The sequence below is a fragment of the Grampus griseus genome (assembly GCF_964374135.1).
Source record: "Grampus griseus genome assembly, chromosome: 2".
Lineage (NCBI taxonomy): Eukaryota > Metazoa > Chordata > Mammalia > Artiodactyla > Delphinidae > Grampus > Grampus griseus.
The window spans coordinates 170,054,373-170,078,036 of NC_139018.1; the positions used below are offsets into that span (position 1 = coordinate 170,054,373).

Genomic DNA, 23,664 nt, shown 5'->3' on the forward strand with positions numbered 1-23,664 from the left:
GGAACCACCACCATGGCCCCCCTATACCTGTCCACCCTTCCACAATGGGCATGTGGGGAGCAGACAACATACCTGCTCATTTTACAGGTATTGAGATGGACTCTGAGGGCCCTCATCCACCTAGACTTGGTTTAGATGATGAGATCCTGCACTTCAAGCCTGAGCCTCATATGTAAGCCAAAACGCGATATGATTTGCAGGAGAGCCTCAGGGAGGGTAAATGTATTCTACTTGGGGGAGAATGTGCATACTTTTAATGGCCAGAAGATGGACTGTGGTAGTTTTCAATACATCCTCAAATTTTTTAGAGACTCCTCCCAATGAACGATGGAATCTAGCTCCCCTCCCCTTGAATGTGGATGGGCTTGTGACTCACAACCAATCATTCACAACAAATGTGTCAATATATGACTTCCCAGTCTAGGTGAGAAGCTCCCACCCACTTCTAGAGGTGTGCATGCTGGTGAGGCCACATGGGTGGGCTCTAGTCAACAGCCAGCATGGACGGACAGTCATGTGAGTGAGCCCCCCCGGGCGTCCACTGCAGGGGAGCCTTCAGCTGACTGAAGCCTGAGCTGAAATCTGACTGTGACCCCATGAGATCCCCAGCCAGAACTCCCTCCAGCCATGCCCTTTCCAAATTCCTAACCCACAGAATCTGTGAGCCTAATAAAATGGTTGCTGGCTTATTAAACAGCAAGCTACTGGAACATCAAGATACAGCAATGAACAAAGCAACGTCCTGCCCTATGGAGCATATATTCTTAAGGCAACAGACAACACACAGATGGGAGGCTTATGGGAAATTAAAGGAGGCGGAGCCTGCACAGTGTGTAGCTTAGCGTCTGGCATGGAGTAAGCCAATCAATAACTGATAGGTACTGTTCTCATCACACATTTAGGCATGTTGTTTCCTCTGCCAGGACACCCTTCTCTCCTTCATTTCCTGGCAGATTGCTTTTCGTTCAAGATTTAGGCCAAGACAATAGACACATCAAAGGATGCTCCACACTGCTAATCATTAGAGAAATGCAAATCAAAACTACAATGAGGTATCACCTAACACCGGTCAGAATAGCCATCATCACAAAATCTACAAACAATAAATGCTGGGGAGGGTGTGGAGAAAAGGGAACCCTCCTACACTGTTGGTGGGAATGTAAGCTGGTGTAGCCACTGTGGCAAACAGTATGGAGGTTCCTCAGAAAAATAAAAATAGAGTTGCCATATGATCCAGCAATCCCACTCCTGGGCATCTATCCAGACAACACTATAATTCAAAAAAGATACACGCACCCCTACGTTCATAGCAGCACTATTCACAATAGCCAATATGTGGAAACAACCTAAATGTCCATTGACAGATGAATAAAGAAGATGTGGTATTCCATATATACAATGGAGTACTACTCAGCCATAAAAAGAATTAAATAAAGCCATTTGCAGCAACATGAATGGACCTAGAGATTATCATACTAAGTGCAGTAAGTCAGAAAGAGAAAGACAAATACCATATGATATCACTTATATGTGTAATCTCAAATATGACACAAATGAACCTACCTATGAAACAGAAACAGAATCATGGACATAGAGAACAGACACGTGGTTGCCAAGGGGGAGGGGGTTGGGGGAGGGCTGGGGTGGGAGGTTGGGGTCAGCAGATGTAAACTGTTATATATAGAATGGATAAACAACAAGGTCCTACTGTATAGCACAGAGAACTGTATTCAATATCCTGTGATAAACTATAATGGAAAAGAAAAAAAAAGAATGTATATGTATATATGTATAACTGAATCACTTTGTTGTATAGCAGAAATTCACACAACGTTGTAAATCAACTACACTTCAAAAAAAAAAGATTTAGGCATGCTCAAAACCCAGTGCTCTTACCTCTTTCCCCACTAGAGTGTAAGCTGCCTAAGAACAGGTCTCCCATTTCTTTAAAAAATGTGTGAAATAATAGAGAAAATATCTATTGGTCTTTGACCCCAGTCCCTGGCACAGAGCTCCTAAAACGCTGGGAATTTCCTGGGAGCGAGCAGTGTCTTTGGTTCCAGTGCGGTGCCTCTGCGTGGGCTCCTGGATGGTCACCACAAAGACCAAGCCATGATCAGAAGGCTGACATTTTCAGCTCCGTCCCCAGTTCTCCAGAGAGGGGAGAGGGGCTGGAAATGGAGTTAATGATCGATCGTAAGCCTTCACAGAAGTCCCCAGAAGCGCAGGGTTCAGAGAGCTTCCAGGTTGGTGATCACGTGGAGGTGTCGGGAGGGTGGTGCCCGGACAGGGCATGGACACCCGTCCCCCGCACACCTCGCCCATCTGGGTGTTCATCTCCATCCTTTACCACGTTCTTTCACAATCAACTGGTGAACAGTAGAAAGTGTTTTCCTGAGTTCTGTGGATTCAAATTAATCGAATCCGAGGAGGGGATCTTAGGAAACTCCAATTTGTAGCTGATCGGTCAGAAGCACAGGTGACAACCTGGACTTAGCATTGGCATCTGAAGTGGGGAGAGGGCAGTCTGGCAGGACTGAGCCCTCAACCTGTGGGATCTGACGCCGCCTCCAGGCAGAAAGTGTCAGAATCGAGTTATATGGTAGGACGCCAGCCCATGCTAGCGCTGCAGGAATGCTCGGTGTGGGGAGGCGCCGACGCCTGGTGTCCGAAGCGCTGAGGGTGACAGCAGTGAGAGTCAGGAGAACACAGAAGGAGAACTGGGGTTTTCCTACTCAGGTGAACACTATCTGTGCTCACCGATATTTCTGAATTCCCCTCCTGTGGACATTCCAGAGGATGACGCATACACTCCGCATCCCACCCCACCCCCCAAGTGAGAAAAGTAGGCCCAAGCAGGCTGAGCCAATGGAAGTTGAGGATGGAACAGGTGCTGCTGCCAGGTGAGAGCACGTGACGGCCGCCACACCTTCTTCTTTGCTGACTTCCCCTCCCAGCGAGCCCCAGGGCCTTGTAAAGATGACACGTCGGGAGGGGATGGGCCTCCTTCAGCTGAGGCCCGAGAGGCCTCCGAGGAGTAGAGGTCCCCACGTGCTGCGTGTAGTGCCGGGGGAGACCAAGTTTTGCTGACTTAACGTGACAGAATTGTGGGCTTGGTCTTTACCACTCAGAGGATCCCAAGGGCCAGCCTCATCACCCACAATCTACGTCACAGACAGACAGGCAGTTATTCATGTGTTAAAATCAGAAAACTTTCTGAGTTAAAGTAATTCATTCCTCTGTAGAGTCAAAGCATGAAAGCCATGTTCAATAGTGAGAAAAAGTGTTTAAAAGACAAGCGCATGAGCTATAGATTCGTGTTTCCCTCTTCTCCCTAATCCTGGAATAGAAACTAGTGTTCATTTTTGGAGATACGAGAAGACCCCGCCAAGTGGCACCCTCGTGGTCTAAAAACAGTAATGCATTCCCACCCCCAAATGAGCAGTTTGTTTCCATCAGTAGAATCAAATCTGTACTATGTATTGTGATGTTTATGTTTAAAATCATCTAGTAGTTAAGGACTTCCATAAATATCTGACTAGCAATTGGGCTTAAACAAACATATCACAGCCAGATACCAGAGCTAGAAATATGCCATGGATAGTATGGTTTTGTACATTCTCTGATTTGGGAGTCTGACTATTTCGGGTTTTCCTCCCTCAGTGTTCCCAGGGTTGGCACCTCATAAAGTGGTGAACTTGCTGTGCTGCGCTTATGATTTGTGTGCACATTCGTGTCAGTGTGTGCAGGGTACAGAAGAAAACTATTCCTGTGTGCATCCCTAAGGTCGCTAATGATTTAATGCCTGACACTAGTAGATTTTTATAACAAATGTTTGTTGAATGAATGAATAATCCTTGGGGTAGCTCCAATCACACACTGCCAGGAAGGAGAATATCTCTGAAAGCTACAATTCTCCCTACCTGCATGGTAAAGTTGATTGCAGCCTATTATCGTGTATTTACTGAGCCATCTAGTATGTGCTCAGCACTGTGTTGGGTGCAGGGGAAGGGTGGAAGGGGTCTAGCCTCAAAGAGACTAGAATTTGGGAATCAGAGCTGACAGGCATACCACTAGTCCCTCACTACGACAACTGCAACCAAAAAAGATAATAACAAGTGTTGGCAAGGATGTGGAGAAACTGGAACCCTCACACACTGCTGGTGGGAATGGAAAATGGTGCAGGTGCTTTGGAAACAGCCTGGCAGTTCCTCAAAACGCTAAACAAAGATTTACCACATGACTTAGCAGTTCCACTCCTAGGTCTACAACTAAGAGAAATGAAAATATTTGTGCACACAGTCACTTGTATACTGATGTTCATAGCAACATTCTTCATAACTGCCAAAAAGTATAAACCACCCAAATATCCATCAACTGATAAATGAATAAAGAAAATGTGGTATATCCATATAATAAATATTAATTCAGCAATAAAAAATTGTAAATTAAAAAAAGTATTGATACATGCAACAACACAGATGGGCTGTGAAAACATTACACCAAATGAAAGAAGCCAGTCACAAAGGAGGGATGCGGAGTTTCAGTCTGGGGTGACGAAAATGTTCTAAAATTGATTGCGGTGATAGTTGTACAACTCTGTGAATATACTGAAAGCCACTGGATTGTACACTTTAAATGGGAGAATCACAGGGTATGTGGACTACATCTCATCAAAGCTGTTGAAAAAGTGGCAGGTGGAAATTCCTGTCCCCAGGGGGGTGATAAGATGCTGCAAAGGGCTCAGGATAACAGAGGAAAATCCCAGCTCAAGAAGATCCTTCTTCGAAATCTGATGAAGAAAAAGATTCGGACTCTTAAGTGCCTGAGGCTGATTACTGAGTCCCAGACATTTAACCATGGAAATCATGCAGCCCTTTTACAAAGATCTCTTGCCTCTTTAAGAACAGAAGTTCCATTTCCCACCTCCCCAAGAATTCGTACAAAAAATCCATAAGGAAAAGCCTCTCCGTTTTGCTACCCCAGGAAGGAAAGATACTTCCGTCTGTGCCTAAAGAGAATCTTTGGCACATTCAAACCCCAAGTGCAAACCAACAAACTCCTTGTCAGCCACGGAAATGTCAAACTAAATTTAATAAGCACATCCAGGAAATCTCTTCAAAGATATATACAGGGATTCTGCAGACAGGACTTAATGGAATGAGCAAAGTAACACATTTTACAGGAAACTGTAAACGTTTTACAGTTGCCCCAGGAGAAACGAGTGAGAGAGAGACCGCCAGCTGCCCACAAAGATCCATCCCCCCTTCGTCCGGGAGCTCACAGTGTGTCAGCGAGACCACACTTCCCCACCGCTGGCAGTCAGGTGCGGCCATGTGGCTGAGTCCCAGCCAGCGGGATGGGAGTGGACGCGAGCCTGCTGCTTCCTGCTGGCCCAGACAGGCTCCGGGGCTGCTCCTCCAGGCTCCCCCTCCCCTGGGCCGACTGAAGGCAGGTATAGGATGAGACAGTAGAGGACGGCAGAACCACGTGACAGGAGGAGGCAGCCTCTGATGGACAGGATAAAGGGAAGTTCCCTCGCCATCCACTTGAACACCTGTCTGGGACTGTCCCATCAATACGGAAAAAAACTGGGACTTCCCTGGTGGTCCAGTGGTTAAGACTCCGTGCTTCCACTGCAGGGGGTGTGGGTTCCATCCCTGGTCGGGGAACTAAGATCCCACGTGCCGCATGGCGTGGCCAAAAAAAAAAAAGGAGAGAACTTCCATCATGTTGAGCAGTGACACCATAGGGTCCACCACAGGGTTACAGCAGCTTAGCCTGTCGTAACTAATACATTAATTTTAAGAGCTCGATTCACGGTATGCAAACCCCAAAGATAAGAAAAAATTTAGATTTCACAGGATTCCACCAGAGAGATCACTTAGCTCCTCCCCACAAGGACCATTAGTAGTTTGATATTATAATCATTTTACAAAATTTTCCCCCTTGATTTCCAACTTGCTGCATAGAAAATGGTGGGATTATAGGTGATTTTAATCGCTGCTGTATTTTCATGCATTTTCTAAGTTGTCTATAAAAACCACAATGCCTCTGCAACTAAAACATTATCAAGATACAACAGAGCTCAAGAACAGATAAACAGATCAAAGAAATGGAGTAGACAGACCAGTTACAACTCACGGCATACAAGAACTTGATATATGATAATGATTACATCATGAATCAGTAGTGAAAGCATAAAGTTGTAAATAAATAGTATCAGAAAAACTGACTTTCTATACAGAAAAAATTAAATTAGTTTGCTACTACCCAAGAATCACAAAAACAAATTCCAAATAAGTTAAATACCCAAACGTGGAAAACAAAACCAAAGGCGGTGATTAAGGCAATGATTAAGACGAAAGGCAGTGCTTTTTGTTGGTTTCGCTAACATCTATCCATGCCTAGTACAGCGTCTGGCATATATGGTCAAATAAATATCTGTTGAATGAATAAGCAGAAGAATGACAATAACTTCATAATATCAGTGAAGAAAAGAATTCCTTAAATAAGGACCCAAAAGTACAAACCGTAAGATAAAAAGGGGTAACTTGACTACATCAAAGTTAAATATTTTGTGGCAAAGTGATTATAGACAAAATTTTAAAACTACAGAAGTAGGGGAGGTATTTATAAAGCACATGATAAAATATTAAGTCAGAACATATAAAAAGCTCTTTTGCCATTCACATTTTATCTCCAGCATAGTATAGACCGGCAACATAATATCCGGGTCAAGACTGCAGGCATTAGCTAGATTCAGACCACCTGGTTTTGAATCCTGGCTCCACTACTTCCTAGCTGTGTGACTTGGAATATTTTACTTAACCTCTCTGTGCTTCAGTTTCCATACCTGCAAAAGGATGAAGCTTTCAATGAATGGTGTTACAAAAATTGTCAGGATAAAATGAGCTAATACATTAGTATCAATAGTTGTCAAAGAGAAATCACTCAGTCAATGCTAGCTATTATTATGATTATCCTGCTTTACTTTTCTTCATATAACTTATCGCTAGCTAAAAACGTATTATTTATTTATTTGTCTTCCTCTGACTAGAACATAAGATCCATAAGACAGCCTTTTCCGTTGTATTCTTAGCACCTAAAACAGTGTCTGAGGTATAAAATAAATATTTGCTGGGTGAATGAGAAATCAATGCAAAAATCAATAGGAAGACAAAACACTGAGAGAAGAATGGGCTGAGGATACGAATAAATGATTCACAAAAGGGGAAACCCTAACAGCCAATAAACTTATGAAAGGATGCTCAACCTCAGCAGCAGCAAGGAAACTGAAAATGAAACCCATTTCAGATTCTACTTTTTATCCACTGACTCGCCAAACGTTTTCAAGTCTAATAGTATCAGAAGAATGTGAGGAAAGGTAATATTTATATAATGCTGGTACAAGCAATTTGGAAACAATCTGGCATCCCCACCATAACTATCATCCACATCATCACTATCATCATCACCATCACCACCACCATCACTCCCACCATCATTACCACCAACATCACCATCATCACTGTCATTGTCATCATCGTCACGGTCATTGTCAGAGCAGCTAACACTTTAGTGCACTCACCGTGTAAGCACCTTATATATATCAACCTTGTAAATTGTCACAACAACCTTGTGAGGTTAAGTCCTACAATTATAGTTAATCCCATTTTATAGAAGAGGAAACTGCAAGACATAGAGGTTAAGTAACTTGCTGAAAATCACAGCTAAATAATGGCAGAGCCAAGGACTCAAATCAGCCAGTCAGGCTCCAGGATTCAGGTAATTACTACAATATATCATCTCTTGTTTATGCGTTTCCACTGGATGAATATCTGTTTAGATATTTATTGGCAATCTTGAGGTCTTCTTTGGGGAATGACCTCTTCTTCTGTGAACACTTTTTTTTTTTTTTTTGCGGTACGCGGGCCTCTCACTGTTGTGGCCTCTCCTGTTGCGGAGCAATAGGCTCCGGACGCGCAGGCTCAGCGGCCATGGCTCACGGGCCCAGCCTCTCCGCGGCATGTGGGATCTTCCCGGACCAGGGCACGAACCCGTGTCTCCTGCATCGGCAGACGGACTCTCAACCACTGCGCCACCAGGGAAGCCCCTGTGAACACTTTTTATTAGCCTAGTTGTCTTTTATTGAATGGTAACAGATCTTTAGTGTGTGTGTGTGTGTGTGTGTGTTTAGGTGTAGGTGTGTATGTGTGTTCTGTTTGGGATACCAAATTACTTTATTTAGAGGGAAATGCACTACCCAGGAGAGAAAATACATGAGGCAGTTTTGGCACAGTTTATGAAAAAGGTAACCCAAAGCAGCATCACAGTGCCCAGGTGATGGAAGAGAACTCACAGCCACAGCTGCGGGGCAGGTGGCTGCAGCAGACTCCAACTCTCCTGGGTACTGGCCACAGGCTGTTCTCATGCTGGACTGGGGCACCCATCCGATACAAGCTGATCACCCGGCCGCCCAACTCAAGAATGGATTTTATCTATAGTTCAGGTTCTTGAAGGCCCACGAGTGAGTCTGTTTTGTCAGTGGCTCATGTGTGCGACTCCAGTCACGACTTCTTCACCCGCTTCCTGCACAAGCGTGATGCACAGTTCAGAGCAAGAAGCTAACCTTGCCGCTGTCATCACCTGGCTTTGTCACGGCCTGACCTCCAGCAGGATTTCAGCCACCTCTTCAACGTGGGAGCTTCATCCCTTGCTCTGTACCTTCCTTCCCCTCCTGGGGCTGATGGAGGAAACACCTGTCAGAAGTTCTTTAAAGCCACATCATCTCTGGTCAAAGCAGTACGTCACGGAGAAGCCCTTGGAGGGTTCCGAGCTCAAAGCTGCCCTAGAAGTTTATGATCAGTGAGGGGTGGAAACCTGACAATGATCCTTATCATTATAAAGGTCAGCCAAGGAGGCAGGCAGCGGTAGCTACTGAGGCTGGAGCATTGGGTAGAGGTCACGGTAGGACCAGCCAACAATTCCAGTATTTCCATGGGTGTCAGCAGGAGAGGGTGGCTGGCTCCCGGCAGTGGCTGACCAATAAGCCCTGAGCAATCCGGGCCCAGCTGGAGTAGGACCTAGCTTCTGGTCTAGAGTTTGCTAACCAATTCCCCTTTTTTAGATACTGGGCTGTTTCCAAGGTTTTAGTTCTTTTCCCTCTTACTATAATCTACATGTGGGAAAATACGTTCTCTCTCATTAGCCTTCTCTTTCCACAAGTATTTCATTATTATTCAACACATTTGGGGCCTACTTCCCATAAAAACCCAATTATCATAAGAGTTAATGTTAACTCATCATAAAATTTTATCAATACTCATTGGCCAGAAACCATCTAGCGTGAAATTTAGTTTGTGAAGTAAGACCTGTCTTTGCAGATTATCCAAGATCAGAATAAAGGAAGAAATATGTAAAATGCTCCTAAAAATTGTTTGGATATCTTTAAGATCACTACATGTAACTGAAAAACTACATTCAAATTGCCCAGCTATTCCACAAGCAAATTTCTTAAAGGCTTACTTCCTTGCATCTTAGGTAAAACTGTTCCAAAAGATAAAATGGTGAACAAAACAAGCAGAAAAATCAAGTTCTCTAAAAAGGTTAAGCTTGTTGGCAGAGTATAACCTTCGAGACAGTCTAGATTAGTGAAAAACTACCCTATTTCCTACAGCCTTTTCTTACTCATGCTCACAAATGTTTTTCTGATAGAAGAATAGCCCATTCACACTAGCTCCTACTTCTATGACTTTTCTCATTTCTGGGCCTTCCAGAGTTTACTGAAGGAAGACGATTAACAAGTCAAAAAAAAATGTTTTTTTCTGGCTGAGATTCATTTCAATATTGTATTAGCGCTGTTACAGACAATAAGATTAATGTGTCAGCAAAGTTCACAATTCAGTGCTTTTCAAATGATATTCCTATTTGTGAATTCCCTTGCTAAATCCAATACTCATTTTTTACTCTCTCTTTTGTATATTCCGATGCTGCCCATGGACCTACTCAATTCTTTCATTAAATGAACGTTCCAAATGAACGTAGCAAAATATTAGGCTTCCCCTCTCCCCTAGAAAAATCTGGTGAAGAAGTAAGGGGCAAGACATGCCCGGCGGGAAGGGCAAATCACTGTCTCAGGCCGTTAAATCTGCAAGGAGGGGCCAGGAGGCGCCAAGAGCAAGAAGGTGATGGTCAGATCCCATCTAGCCTGGAGGGATTCCAGGGACTGATGGCTCCGAAGGGGTAGAAACACCGGAACAGAGAAAACACCAGCTCGACCTCGAGTGGAAGGGCTGAGCGATGAGTCTGGGATATGAGACCAAGTACAAAGGCCAGAAACGGGATGCAGAGAAAACATGATTTCAGTGGACAGTCAAGGGTCAGAGGCCAAGCAGAGGTCGCACAGGTGTCTCTCTTCTCCAGGAATCACAAAGGTGGACTTGGAGTTCTCAAACACAAAGGACAAGACCTCCCAGATCCAGAAGGGAGCCAGAGGTCACGGTCCACTTTGCAGTGGCAGAGGAAAGAGACAAGGACATTTTTTAAAAGCACAAGCATATGCAAACTATTATATACAGAATGGATATAAAACAACGTCCTACTGTAGAGCACAGGGAACTATATTCAATATCCTGTGACAAACCACAATGGAAAAGAATATGAAAAAGAATATGTATATGTATAACTTTGCCGTACAGCAGAAATTAAAACAACGCTGTAAATCAACTATACTTCATTAAGATAAATTAAGAAAATAAAATAAAATAAATGTAAAAAGCACAGAAACACCCCAGGGCTCAGAGAAAGTGTCTAATAGAGAAAGAGCAGCTGGCAGTGCCTAGAAGTACAGCTAAAAAGTGGGACAAGCCAGGAGATGGGCAGGACAGGGATCTCTCTTCTGCCTACGTTTATCTTGCCCCCTGACCTTTGGGCTATGGAAGCAGAAAGTCAATCCAAGGAGCTCTGGGGGCCTGACAGCACCCATGGCACAAGGTCTGTGGTCCTTATCCCTGAGGGTAGGGACCAGGCCCAGGACCACGTGTGTACTTGTTAAATTCCTGTTAGATCCTAACAGTTTGAGAGCCAAATGCTTCAATTTCCCGACAAGCCCCTCCTACCCAGAGAGATGCACTGACCAGTATTCCAACATCCAACTGAGGGTGAGTGACAGGACTTTCTTGATTCCTGGTTTAATACTCATTTCCACACACCACACCGCCTCCTTAAAACTTGTTATCTGGAAAGCTTTTTAAGATATTTATGAAGAAATATTCTGGAGAAGTGCTATACATCCTAGGATACTCATTTCAGCGCTGTCCGTTAGCACAAAAGATTGGAAACAATCTCATGATCTATGAACAGGGGACAGATTAAATGAGAAATGGGACATCCATTCAACAATGGCATGCAGCCTTTTAAAAAATGAGGTTGGGGGAATTCCCGGTGGTCCAGTGGTTAGGACTCCACACCTTCACTGCCGAGGGCCTGGGTTCAATCCCTGGTCAGGGAACTAAGATCCCACAAGCTGTGCAGCACGGCCCAAAAAATAAATAAAAAATGAGGGTGGTCTATGGGTTTTGATATATAATATATATGCAAGGATTTCTAAGATACACTGTTAGGTGAAAAATCAAGGTGCAGCAATGGAAGGTCACATTCCCACTGCTGGTGAATGTCCGTGCACACGTAAGCACGCCCATGCACGCATGCACCTGCCCCACATCCTTGTACGTGTATAGAATGCCACCAGGAGGGCGTGCCAAGAACTGGCATCAGGAGCTGCTCACAGGGAGGGAAGCTCAGGGCTGGCAGAATGAGACTTCCTTTTCACTGGATAGCCTTTTTGTGCCTTTTGAAGTTTGTACCATATGCTCATACTACCTATTTGAAAAATAATAATTAAAAATGAAGGTGTCTACAAAATCAAAGGTAATATACAGATGTTCTATTAGTTAGTGTACAGGTTGAGCTGTGCGGGTCGAGTCCCAAAATAACAGCAGCATGGAACACAGAAGCCCATGTCGCGCTCACAGGAAAGTCTCGCTTCCCTCAGTGGGGAATTTCTGCCAGAAGATCCTTCACCTGCTCTCGGCCATCCCCAGGATCCCTGGGATGTGTGCCGGGCTCACCTGGTCCATGGAGACTTACCATCTCAAACAAGCACACCCTGGCCCTGCTCCTTTGGAAGAAGGGGCCACTAACGGCCTCGGCCACTGGGACCCAACAACAGGAGACTGAACAGACGAGGATATTCTATTATCTCCACAGAGTCATATGATGGACTAGCCAGCCAGTTCCCGTGACTCCGGAGAAGGCGCTGGAACACCCTGGAAAGATGGTCCTGGCACATCAAGTGACAAACAGGAATTTCCAGTACCAGAGGAGCAGTGTATTTGCATTTTTGTAAATACATATGAATTGGAAAATGTGTAAATGAATATGCCAAGTCACTGTCTTTTTGCCTGGTGATACATTCTAATGTTCCATTTTAGCAATGATGCATTTTTGCAAAAAGGTGTTTTTTAAAAACTTCAACTGGAAAAATAAAAAAGGAACTCTGCTTTCAGGGGCTCTTTCTGTGGTCTCTTTAAAATGTTAATAAATACCCACGGGCAGTAAAGAGCAAGTATTTACCCCACCGCCAAATACTAAATGAAGAAATTGTGGGAAAGTATCATAGTAACTGAGTTGCCATCTTTCTCTGGGAAAGCAGTACATGAACTTGACTATGGAGTGAACACAGAATAGAGGAGCCCATATTCCCCTGGCGTGTGTGTTCAAGCCAGCAATAGAAGTGCAATGTGCTTACAAAACAGAATTTGCAAAGGTAAATCCCAGCTCAGCTTGGGGCCCGCACCGGGTGACCGTGTGCTGGGTTCTCTCCCGTGACAGGCCACCAACTGAGAGGAACTCAAAGCGTCGCCCAGAAGCGCTACCCGTGGCGGGCGCTCCACAGGCCGGGCCGTGGAGCTGGGGTACCGGGTACTGAGGGGCTGACGTGGCTTCCTCCGGCAGTGCTACCACCCAGAGATGTTCAGTAACCGGATTCCTAAGCCCACGTTGCTTCTTACAAAAATCTGACTTGGTGGAGGCGTGAACAACGGCAGTGCGGGAGGGAAAGGATGCTGGCGTGTGACAGGCTACTGTGGGCTACACGGAACTCGAACCAGAAAGGAGAAGAGACAGCCAGAAAAGAAGCATAGAAGAAAAAGGATCTTATTGCAACTACTGATGCTATCATTAAACGCAGTCCTTTGACGAGACCAAAAGACAAACTCCGAAAGGGTCTTCTATAATCGAGGTGCAATGTCTTTTAAAACAAAGAAATGTATGCATTTATTTCCTTTTAAATTCACTGACATTTATTAGGTTGGCCCAAAAGTTCATGTGGGTTTTTCCATCACATCTAACGGAAAACCCAAACGAACTTTTTGGCCAGCCCAATAGTATGCCCATTACGCTGGTGAATCTTGGCTCCAGAGGCACTGAAGCTGGTAATCTACAACATATGGGGAGATGAACTTGAAACATTATCAAACAAACTGCTCTGTATTGAGAGTCCACTAGACCATGCAGTTTGTGAACAGGCAGGGGTCGGACAGTCAGACAGCAAGAGGCCCCAAGACCTAAATCTGAATCCAAGATGTGGCCTGGGCAAGTTATTTAAACCTGGAGAGGCCTTAGTCTCCTCACCTGTTATTATAATGATTCAGTGAGAAAAAAAAAAAGTATATACAAGGAAAGAAGCCCATAGCAGGAGGAGTTCAAAAGATGAGCTATCATTTTCCCATGCTGGGTCCTATACAGCAAAGAGCACAACTAAGAATGCCACAGTCCACATCCTTCAAAAGCAGAATTAGGAAAAGGAAATCCTTCACGTCTTCATAATGCACACAGGGGAACATCTTTTAAGTTAGAAGTTAGCCTGTCAGTGAAGATGGGGAACCACTGGAATCCACTCAAGTGACCTTTATGAAGCTACCTATGTGTGCAATTCCCAGATATTACAAGGATTGGGGTGAGCAGACAGGTAGACACATGTCTCGTGTTCTGTAGGCATGTTTTGAGGTGCCAGCCTTGCTTATTATCTCCTTCTCTGAAAACTACTTTGATTCCAGACCTCCCTGAAGACCTGGCCCTAAATGGCCATGTTGTACCACGTGACAACCCCCTCCGGCTGCCGGCTCACCCTCTGCCACCCCTGCCTGGACCCAGCCTGCTGGTAGCGGACTGATGGAGGGAAGGCTAGACAGACAGACAGACCCGCCTTCCTGACCTGCTGGTCCTCAATTCTAATAAATTTCAGCCATGCTTTATTTCAAGACAACCTACTGTACGTGTAAAATAAAATCTTTTATGTGAGCCAGTGTGCAGATGTTACACATACATGTTAAACAAGAGACACCAGGAGTTCCTTGGAGGTCCAGTGGTTAGGACGCGGCGCTTTCACTGCTGAGGGCGTGGGCTCAATCCCTGGCTGGGGAACTAAGATCCCACAAGCTGCGTGGTAAGGCCAAAGGAAAAAAAAAAAAGAAGAGAGAGACACCAAAAACTCTGTTCCCACCTACAACACACCATGTGACCCTGGAGAAGTCACTTACCTAGGAGCCAGAGCTTCCTTCCTGTAAAACAAGGGTTTGCCTGAGAAGATGGCTGGGAGACAGAGCGACTGGTGGAAAGGCACGCGTGAAGGATACACTCAGTAAGGGTCCCAGGGCCTTCGCCAGGGGTTGTCACCCTCAGTTCTAATGACCAGAGAAGATGTCATGAAAGAAAGCACACCGGAGCTGGACCTTGAACTTGGAGAAGAGGCAGAGGTCAGAGAATTAAGAGACCACTCTCAGAGGGACACTGAGGGAGGCCGTGGCCTATGGGGGGAGCGGAGGATGGACGCCAGTAAATCCCTTTGGTGAACAATGATGTCTGACATTGAGCTGGAAGTTGTTTTCTGCCCTAGGCTATAATCAAATATCTGCACTCTTGATTCACTAAAGCTTCAGCAAATGCTGTGCAGGACAGCCCTGTATTAGTGGTTCCTGCCGGGGGAGGGGGATGAAAGAGAGCTGACTGGATTCCACCAGGGTCAAAGGTCTGGGGAGAAATGCTATAGGACCCAAAGCATTAGGAGCTAGTGATGGGGCAGCTGGGGCCACACGGACGTGCTGGAGGACCACGAAAACCTCGGTCCCCACGAGACCGCCACAAATACGTATGAGCTTGAGCCATTTTGTTAGATATTAAAGAAAAAAGTGATCCTGGAAGGTTAAAGGATGTGGAAACACTTGAGTTTTAGGAAAATTGGAAGAAAAATCCTACCAGCTTCTAGACTAAAAACAAGTCAAAACAAAGAAAAAGAATACGGCTACCTATAAAAGAAAGAGAAGAGACTGGCAGAGAAACATCTGTTCCACTAAATGCTAGAAGATAATAAAACAATGTTTCTGGAGTTTGAAGGAAAACGATTATCACAGAATTACACTTACACCCAGACTCTGGTTCATGCGTAAGAGCAAAAAGAGGCATCTTCAGACATATAAGAAGTTAGAAAATATATCATCCACCTACTCTAATAAAAAAATTAAGGGAGAAAATAATCAAAGAAGAAAAGGAGGGGGTGTAGTTTATAAGAAATAGTGGTAAGCAATGAAAACAGTAATGCAGTCAGGAAAGTTTAAGTTTTTGATACTATGGATGTGACTGTAATGTTAATAGTTAAGAAAAAGCTTTAATATGACATAAGGGCAAAAGTAAAAGAAGGCACACGGAATTGAAATTTCAGATTATTTCAACAAAATCTAGGACATGTAAAGGAAGGAGAAATCCAAACATCCTACATGGTTTGTCTTGTTTGGTAGTACACAGAATATTTTGGACATTGGTTAATTTTTGACATTGATAGAGAAATACAGAAAAAAAGCAAGCTTGCTTGAACTTTAATGATAATTCCTAAAAGAAGAAAAATAGGATATAGAGCTCCTAAACCACTAGAAGGAGAAAAAAAAAAAAGGAAGAATGGAAACTTGACATATTCTGCAAAACAGAAGAAAAGAATAAGGAAATATTTTGAGTACCGAGAAGGCTTAAAAAATTCAAAGGCAGGATATGATCTGAGCTGTCCAACAGAATGGCCATGACCCACATGGGGCTATTAAATTTAAATGAATTAAAAATGAATAAAATTTAAAAGTCGTCTCCTAAGTCACACTGGTCACAAGTGGCCATTGACCTCTGTATTGGACATTTCCATCACCGCAGAAAGGTCTAGCAGACAACACTCACAGTCAGTGCAAAATACAACGTAATATGAGTCTATGTAAAGTATGATCCTATTTATGCTAAATATACATTTATATATACATATAAACAGATACATATAAATGCAAATTGCCAGTGGAAAGTAATAGATAACAAAAGCGTCTGTGTATAAAGTACGACCTTATTTATGTAAATATGTGTGTAGGTGTATATATATGTATATGAATATAAATAAGTCTGACTTGATTACACTGTCAATAGTGGTAGCTCTTAGAAATGAGATGATGGGGGCTTTTACTCTCCATATACTTTACTGTTTGCATTTTTTTTTTTTTTTTTTTTTTCCAGTATGTGGGCCTCTCACTGTTGTGGCCTCTCCCGTTGCGGAGCACAGGCTCCGGACGCGCAGGCTCAGCGGCCATGGCTCACGGGCCCAGCCACTCGGCGGCATGTGGGATCTTCCCGGACCGGGGCACGAACCCGCTTCCCCTGCATCTGCAGGCGGACTCTCAACCACTGAGCCACCAGGGAAGCCCTGTTTGCATTTTTAATAAGCATATTTTACAGGACAATGAGTAAAAGTCATTTACATATTTTCAATGGGAGTAACTGCAAACCAACCAACCAACCTCTTTCTTGAACTTGGTACAGAACCTGGTTCCAACCCCAGGGTTAACCCAGTAACTAACTCGAACTCGTAAATATCTACTGTGTACAATCAGGGTAATAAACAATTTCAAGATGGCACAGTAGGTGGCCTATACTTGGAGACTTTCTAGAGTTTAGCCAAGCTCTGCAAGAAGTTTGTTCTGGGCCTCAGGGTGATGTCACCCTTTCAGATGTTAAGCCTGAACCGACATTTAATACTTTTAAATGTCATTCCCTAAATTGGGAGGTTGCTTGGGCAAAGGCTGTTAGCTCACCCTTCCATTTAGATTTTTATACTATTGATAACAGATCACGTTTCAGAGAAGCAGCTCTGAATTAGCCCTTAAGTTTTCCAGGACAAGAAAAATCTCTGGAAAGTTACAGTAATTTTTTGCATCTTCCCACCGACTCTACAGTTGACTAAGGAGAAGTTCCCACTGCCCATCTCAACAACAGATAAAATCAGAACAACACAGTGCACACACAATAACTTCCATTTTTCCTCTTTAAATTGGGGGTAAGAAAAGAGAGGTTAGGGTCTCTGTTCAAAGAATTCCAAAGTTTTAATTTTAATCTTTCCCAAATACCAGATCTTTAATTTTTCTAAGAAAAATAACTTATTTAAAATGTCTGGGAATATCCCTCAAATACCAAAACTATTTCAGATCTACCCCAGGGAATAATTTGGTCATTTATCTGCCAACATAGGCACCTTCATATATGCTTATTTTATTCCCTATGTTAATATTCTTGGTAGCTGTCTCTATTCACCTCAGTGAATAATGAGGGCAAGGCTCTCTGCGTGAAAAGGAGATGAAACACATCAGTTCATCCAGGAACTATGCATTCTGCAAGCCAGTGTTGGTAAAGCAAGGAGAGAGATCTGCCAACTTGAATGCTAATTTCATGTAGGGCCAACTGTGTGCTCCCGTTTCCGGCACGGGGCAGTAACTATGCTTAACGCGGGGTAGGCAGGCTAAGAGATAAAGACCAGGACCCACTCTATTTTACAAACGGAGAAGACGCAGATCAACGGGGCAAGGAGAAGAAGACAGGTGAAGGTAATTCTTACCTATGTAGACAGATTACCTTAGAACATTTTGGGGTGGGGGGGCACGCTGCACAGCAGTCAGGACCTTAGTTTCCTGACTAGGGATCGAACCCGTGTCTCCTGCAGTAGAAGTGCAGAATTCTAACCACTGGACCGCCAGTCCTACCTCAGAACTTTTAATATGCTTTCAAGTTTTCAAGTTCCCTCAAACGCTTTACAAAGACACACTTCCCCTAACTGTAAATCATGTGCTCAAGCAATATTTAAAGCATGTTTCTCGGTAATCCTCTGTTGGTCTACTTCTAATTGCTGCATATTGTTTGAAGATAATAAAGCTACACTTTTTTGAATTCAGTCTTGCTAATTAAAATGGACAATCCCTGCCCTCCCCCATGATTTTTGGAATTCATGAAATCTGGGTAGTGGTGTGCCACTTTCATACTTGGGTGGACCAAAAAGTTAAACGAAGAGCACATTTTCCACAAAAAATAAGATACAGAGATAGTGAGATGCAAGTATTTTATAATATGTCAGCCATTGCTTTTAACTGAACAAAAGTCATATTTCATTTATGGACTTCTGGCATTATCCACAAAATGAAATACCTGTTTTAATTCATAAAATAAAATTCTACAAAAATGTAAGTAAAGCATACACAGTAGTATTTACATTGTGCGGACAAAAGAGTCTAATTTGGTAATTTCCTTTTCCCTGAGGCTCCAGTTTTAATATGTCTAAGACAGCCAGTAAATACATTATACTCAATAGCGTGGGTGAATTAATTCTTATAGGCCACAAGGGTACTATTTAGTAAATGACTGCTTTGTGCACTGACCCATACCTAGTGGCCTCAAAGTGATAACTCACCTTTAAAAGGTAAAGTGTGTACATATCCATTCCTCCAAAGTCTCATTATTTGTCACCTGATTAAACTGGTGGAATGAAGAGGCCAGGTGTCAAAAAGAGGAGTCTTTCAAATTTTAACATTTACAAACTTGAGCTACTTAAGAAAAAAATCTAGGTTTCCACTGAGCCATATCATCAGTACCCGAGCCAAATAAAACACAATTACTCCCCCAAATTTGGCCACAGCATCTGAATTCAAATCCAGAAAAGCAGTTCAACTAGCACAGCAACTTGGATTTTCACTAACCTCCTTACATTTTAATAGACTATAATAAACCCATTACAACCATTTCTTCCTTCTAGAACCTGAAATCATGTTATCTGTTCTTGGTGAAAACCTTTCAGTCCACTGAGCAGCTCTAATTTTGAGTAACTGTGCTAACATATAATTAACGTGCCCGTGTACAAAACTGAAAATGTCTGAAGAAGGCATGGAGATGCTTCTGGGTGCTAATCTGGGAACTTCGCACAGCCTCCTGCAAGGTTCCCGGGGGCAGGTCCTGATCAATGGGTACACAGATGAGTAATTCTCTGTACCATGGACATTCTTGACTGTGTAAGCAAAGAAGTACATAATCAAACCTTCCGAAGGATGAAGAACAACAAATAGACATTACAGTGGAGAAGGCAGACGTCCAGGGCCTTTGCCAGAAAGACAGGAGCTAAAAAGTTTTTTGGGTAATGCAACATATTTGCATCTGGGCCCACTGCTGGCACCAGGGCCACTGTTTCAATAACATATCTATATTTAGCTATCTATCACAGACAAATTTCTATCACTGCACAAACAGAAGTCGAGCTCAGATGTCTGCAGAATTTCCTTTCCTCTCTTAAAAAAAAAAGCATTCTAGACCAGACTGATAACATTCTGTACTTGCAGCTGCCACTGAAAAATATTCATGCCAATGAAAGATACATTTAGTCAGCTTTTCTTTTTCTTGATCTTTTAATATTTTATAACACATTAAAGCTCAAAGTTCCTTTCTTAAATCTTCAAGCAGACGTTAAACAGAATGCAAATACTTTACACTTTAAATCATCAATCATTTAAAGAATCCTCTCCATGAACTGAATAAATAAGCCATCTGTGACTACGGCCTCCCTATCATGTTTTTAAGCTGACCCACTTCTTCCCCGGTCACCATGGTTTGTAAAATCTCACTTCTAAGGGGATGAGTGCTCGGTGCCAGCTCATAGTTCGCATTCAACTGGGTAAAAGGGTAACGTAAACCCCAGGCAGCATTTAAAATGACCTCCTCTACCTACAAAAACAGAACTTCAATACCCTCCCCCCCCCACCGGAAGCAATCTTTTCTCCAACCGGAGAGCAAATCAAGTCTGCGAGGGAGAAAATGAGCCAGTTAAAGGAGGAAGAAACCTGATCAGGTGTTAAAACGCATGGCTCTGGACATCAACCAGCAAGCAGGATCGGGTCCGGTCGGCGGGAGCTGCTCCCCAAGACTGAGCTGAAATCAAGGTCGGACCCGCTTCTAGAGATGCTGACCCACTTCTAGAGATGGGACCCGCTCGGCGGCGGCGAACCTGCGCGTCCCCAGGAGCCTGGCCGGGACCCCCGGCGCCCCCGGCCCGGCCCGGCGCGGGGCGGGGCGGCCAGGGAGGCACAACTTTCCGCAGCTCCCCGCCAGCGGCGCCGAAACGGGCAGGGGCGAATCTCAAGCCGCTCCCCGCCATCAGCGACTCTTTTCTCCCGGTGGTGGTGGCGGCTGGGGGAGGGGTGGGAGGACTTCAGGAGAGGATGACAAGGAGCGGAGAGAGGAGGACCACTTCCCACCGGCCAGGCCGCCACAAAGGGAAGGGCGCCGCGCCCCCCTCGGTGTCACCGAGTCTCACGCCTGCCGGGATGGGAACGCGCGAGGGCCGGCGGGCCGCGCGGCAGGTGACAGCGGCGTGGCGGGTCCCCGCGCCTCCCCGCCCACCCGGGGCCTCGCCTCCGCCGCGCGGCTCCGCGAGCCAGACGCGCCCCCCGGACCTCCCGCCGCCCGTGAGCCCCGCGAAAGCCACGCGGGGGGCCGCCCGCCGCTCAGCGGTGCGGCCGCCGCGCCCCGGAGCCGGCGCCCGCGAGGAGCCCCGGGCGCACCTACCCCTTGGCGTGCTCCGTCTCCTCCTCATTGTCCCCGTCGATCCCGCACGTGTCCTGGTCGTCCAGCTCCAGGCTCTGCTGGCTGGCCGCGGACTCGCTGTCCTCCGCCATCGCGGCGGCGCGGGCTGGGGCGGCGCTCCGGGCAGCTGGCGCTGAGGGCCGGCGCGGCGGAGGCGGCGCAGCGAGCAGCTCCCTCTAGCGCCGCCCGCCGTCTCCTCAGAGCCGGAGCCGCAGGCGTGCCAGCCCCTCCTCGCCCCGCCCCTCCTCGCATGGCTCCGCCCCGCCCCCGGGCCCGCCCCCTGCGGCCCGGGTTGGGTGGCGGGCGGTCCGCGCGCCCCCGCAGCCCGGGGTAGGGAGCGGGCAGGGCGGAGGGTAGTAGAGGTGGTCGCGACCCGCTGCGCGCAGGAGCGTGGTCCTGGATCCCGGCCGGTGCCTGAACCCTGCGCTCGCCTCTGAATGGCGCAACCTGAAGACCCCGAATCCTGAGTCTTCGTTTTGGGAGCACAGGCAACGCGATTTTACATCTCTTCGTAGTAGGAAGACTTTTAACTCTTTGCAGGAAATTCTTAGTCAGGGGTAGGCGTGCCAAGACCACTGATTTCCAGAACCCTCACCCCCGCCCTTCACCTCATCCCCAACCACGTACGCTTTGTAAAAGTTCCATTTCATATGTCTCTGTCTTTCCAGTATACTATAGTCAAAGCCAGAGTCAAAACAGAGTGCTTCCAGCCTTCCCGCCTCTCCGTTCCAACGAGACTCGCAGCCCTAAAACTCTTGACAGAGAAAAATGTAGAACTGCCCCTGTTTTTGCTGGACGGCTTAGACCACAACCATCTTTGGGGAAATGGGACTTGTCCATGATGCTGGGGCCTTGGACAGTGTCAGTGAGTGAGGCCACTCTGGCGTCCTCAAGTGAAGGTTATGACCTAGACCTCCGAGCAAAAGTGGGTGGCCTTCTAGGCTCAGATGGTCCCGTTTCTCTCCCCGTGAACGCAGGAGGGGAAGGAGGCACCCCGCGGATTGCCAAATAAAACGCGGGTGAAGTCCAAACTCTTATTTGCTGTTGCCGTCTGTACACCCCGGTCCCTTCCTTTGTTCTCCTTCCATGAGCAGAGTTCAAGGTCCCACTGGGTCATGGGAAGCCTACATGGCTTTACAAAGGCAGTGGAAAGATAGTTATCAGAAATGCTCAGAGAGGAAAAAAGAGGCTTTTAAAAGCCACCTGAAATTTTTGGTGCGGGTCCTTTTTTTTGCAAAAGACATTGGGAGCATTTTGGGGCTCCTTTTTTTCCCCACAAGCCAGACCGTGCCCTTAAAATACGGTAAGATAGAAGTATCTAGAGACAAAAATTGCAGAGCTATTTCAAAGTTCACCAGACTTTTATGACTGACTGAGGATGAGCCAGCAAAGGTTCTGTAAGAAGTGCAAAATGGGGCCAAACCACGAAGGAAATACAGTGCTTTCTTTCACAATTGCAATGATTTCTGAGGCAGAAAGTCACATGTGGCCCTCTAGCTTCAAACTTTAGGCAAATATAGATCAGTGAATTTCCCGCTGCTCATCCCTGTGAACGGGAAGAGTTGGCTAACGGTAACCTGGTTGGGTAGTCAGCAGGACGCTGCAAATCCATCCCATCAGTTGCTATAGCCTATTGGAAGGGTTCTCTAAAATGTTTTAAAAATACAAAGCCGAGTCAGCAGACACGTATTATTTATATGAATTCTCAAGAAATTTTGACTGAGAACCTCTCAAAAAGAATAAGAAAACAAATAATCCTGGAGAAATATTAAAATGAGGGTATCAAAAACCAGTTAAGGGCTTCCCTGGTGGCGCAGTGGTTGAGAGTCCACCTGCCGATGCAGGGGACACGGGTTCATGCCCCGGTCCGGGAGGATCTCACATGCCGCGGAGCGGCTGGGCCCGTGAACCATGGCCGCTGAGCCTGCGCGTCCGAAGCCTGTGCTCCGCAGCGGGAGAGGCCACAACAGTGAGAGGCCCGCGTACCGCAAACAAAACAAAACAAAACAAAAACCAGTTAAACACTGGAAAGCAATGATAAATAGGGAACATCTGTTCCCCAGAATGCAAAGAAGTTGGCCCAGATGACTCTTTGGTACTGGATGGAGGTATTACATAATACAAACGTGTGTCATCATTAATCATTTGAAGGAGGACAGAGTTTGCCGACAACCCTGGAAAATTCTTAAATCCTATTGTTATGCATAGAAACTCACTATGTTTCTAAAAAATTTTGCTTCTTCCTCTGGTTTAATCCCAGAGTTTGGAGGACTGGAAGCAGGTGGTATCTTCTAGAATCTCAGATCCAACATTTATTTGGGGGAAGAGAGTACTGTACAGTGATTACTAGTGTGTTAAAAGAAGCTCTTGGAAATTTCCTATCCTACTTGACTCATCTCTTATTATAGATGTAAGATCATAGTTGTATAATTAGTCTTGTTTTATTTAAACTATGGTAACTTTTTGCTTTTAAAAAAATTGTGCTAAATTACACGTACCATAAAATTTACCATCTTAACCATTTCTAAGTGTACAGTTCAGTAGTGTTAAGTACATTCACATTGTTGTGCAAGCCCACCTCCAGAGCTTTTTCATCTTGCAAAACTGCAACTATAACCGTTAAACAACTCCCCATTTACCCCTCTCTCCAGCCCCTGGCAACCACCTATGGATCTGACTACT

The 23,664-nt window shown here is 45.2% G+C and overlaps 1 protein-coding gene across 1 annotated transcript in view; it reads right to left on the reverse strand.

Annotated features, from left to right (window-relative positions):
- The window catches only part of NMT2 (N-myristoyltransferase 2), a 55,392-nt gene extending 34,312 nt beyond the window's left edge, over positions 1-21,080 (reverse strand). The window contains exon 1 of the mRNA XM_082649083.1: positions 20,965-21,080. Within this exon, the coding sequence (XP_082505209.1) occupies positions 20,965-21,074 (110 nt within the window). The 5' untranslated portion in view covers positions 21,075-21,080. The remainder of the gene's footprint in view (positions 1-20,964) is intronic.
- Between the last annotated feature and the right edge of the window lie 2,584 nt (positions 21,081-23,664).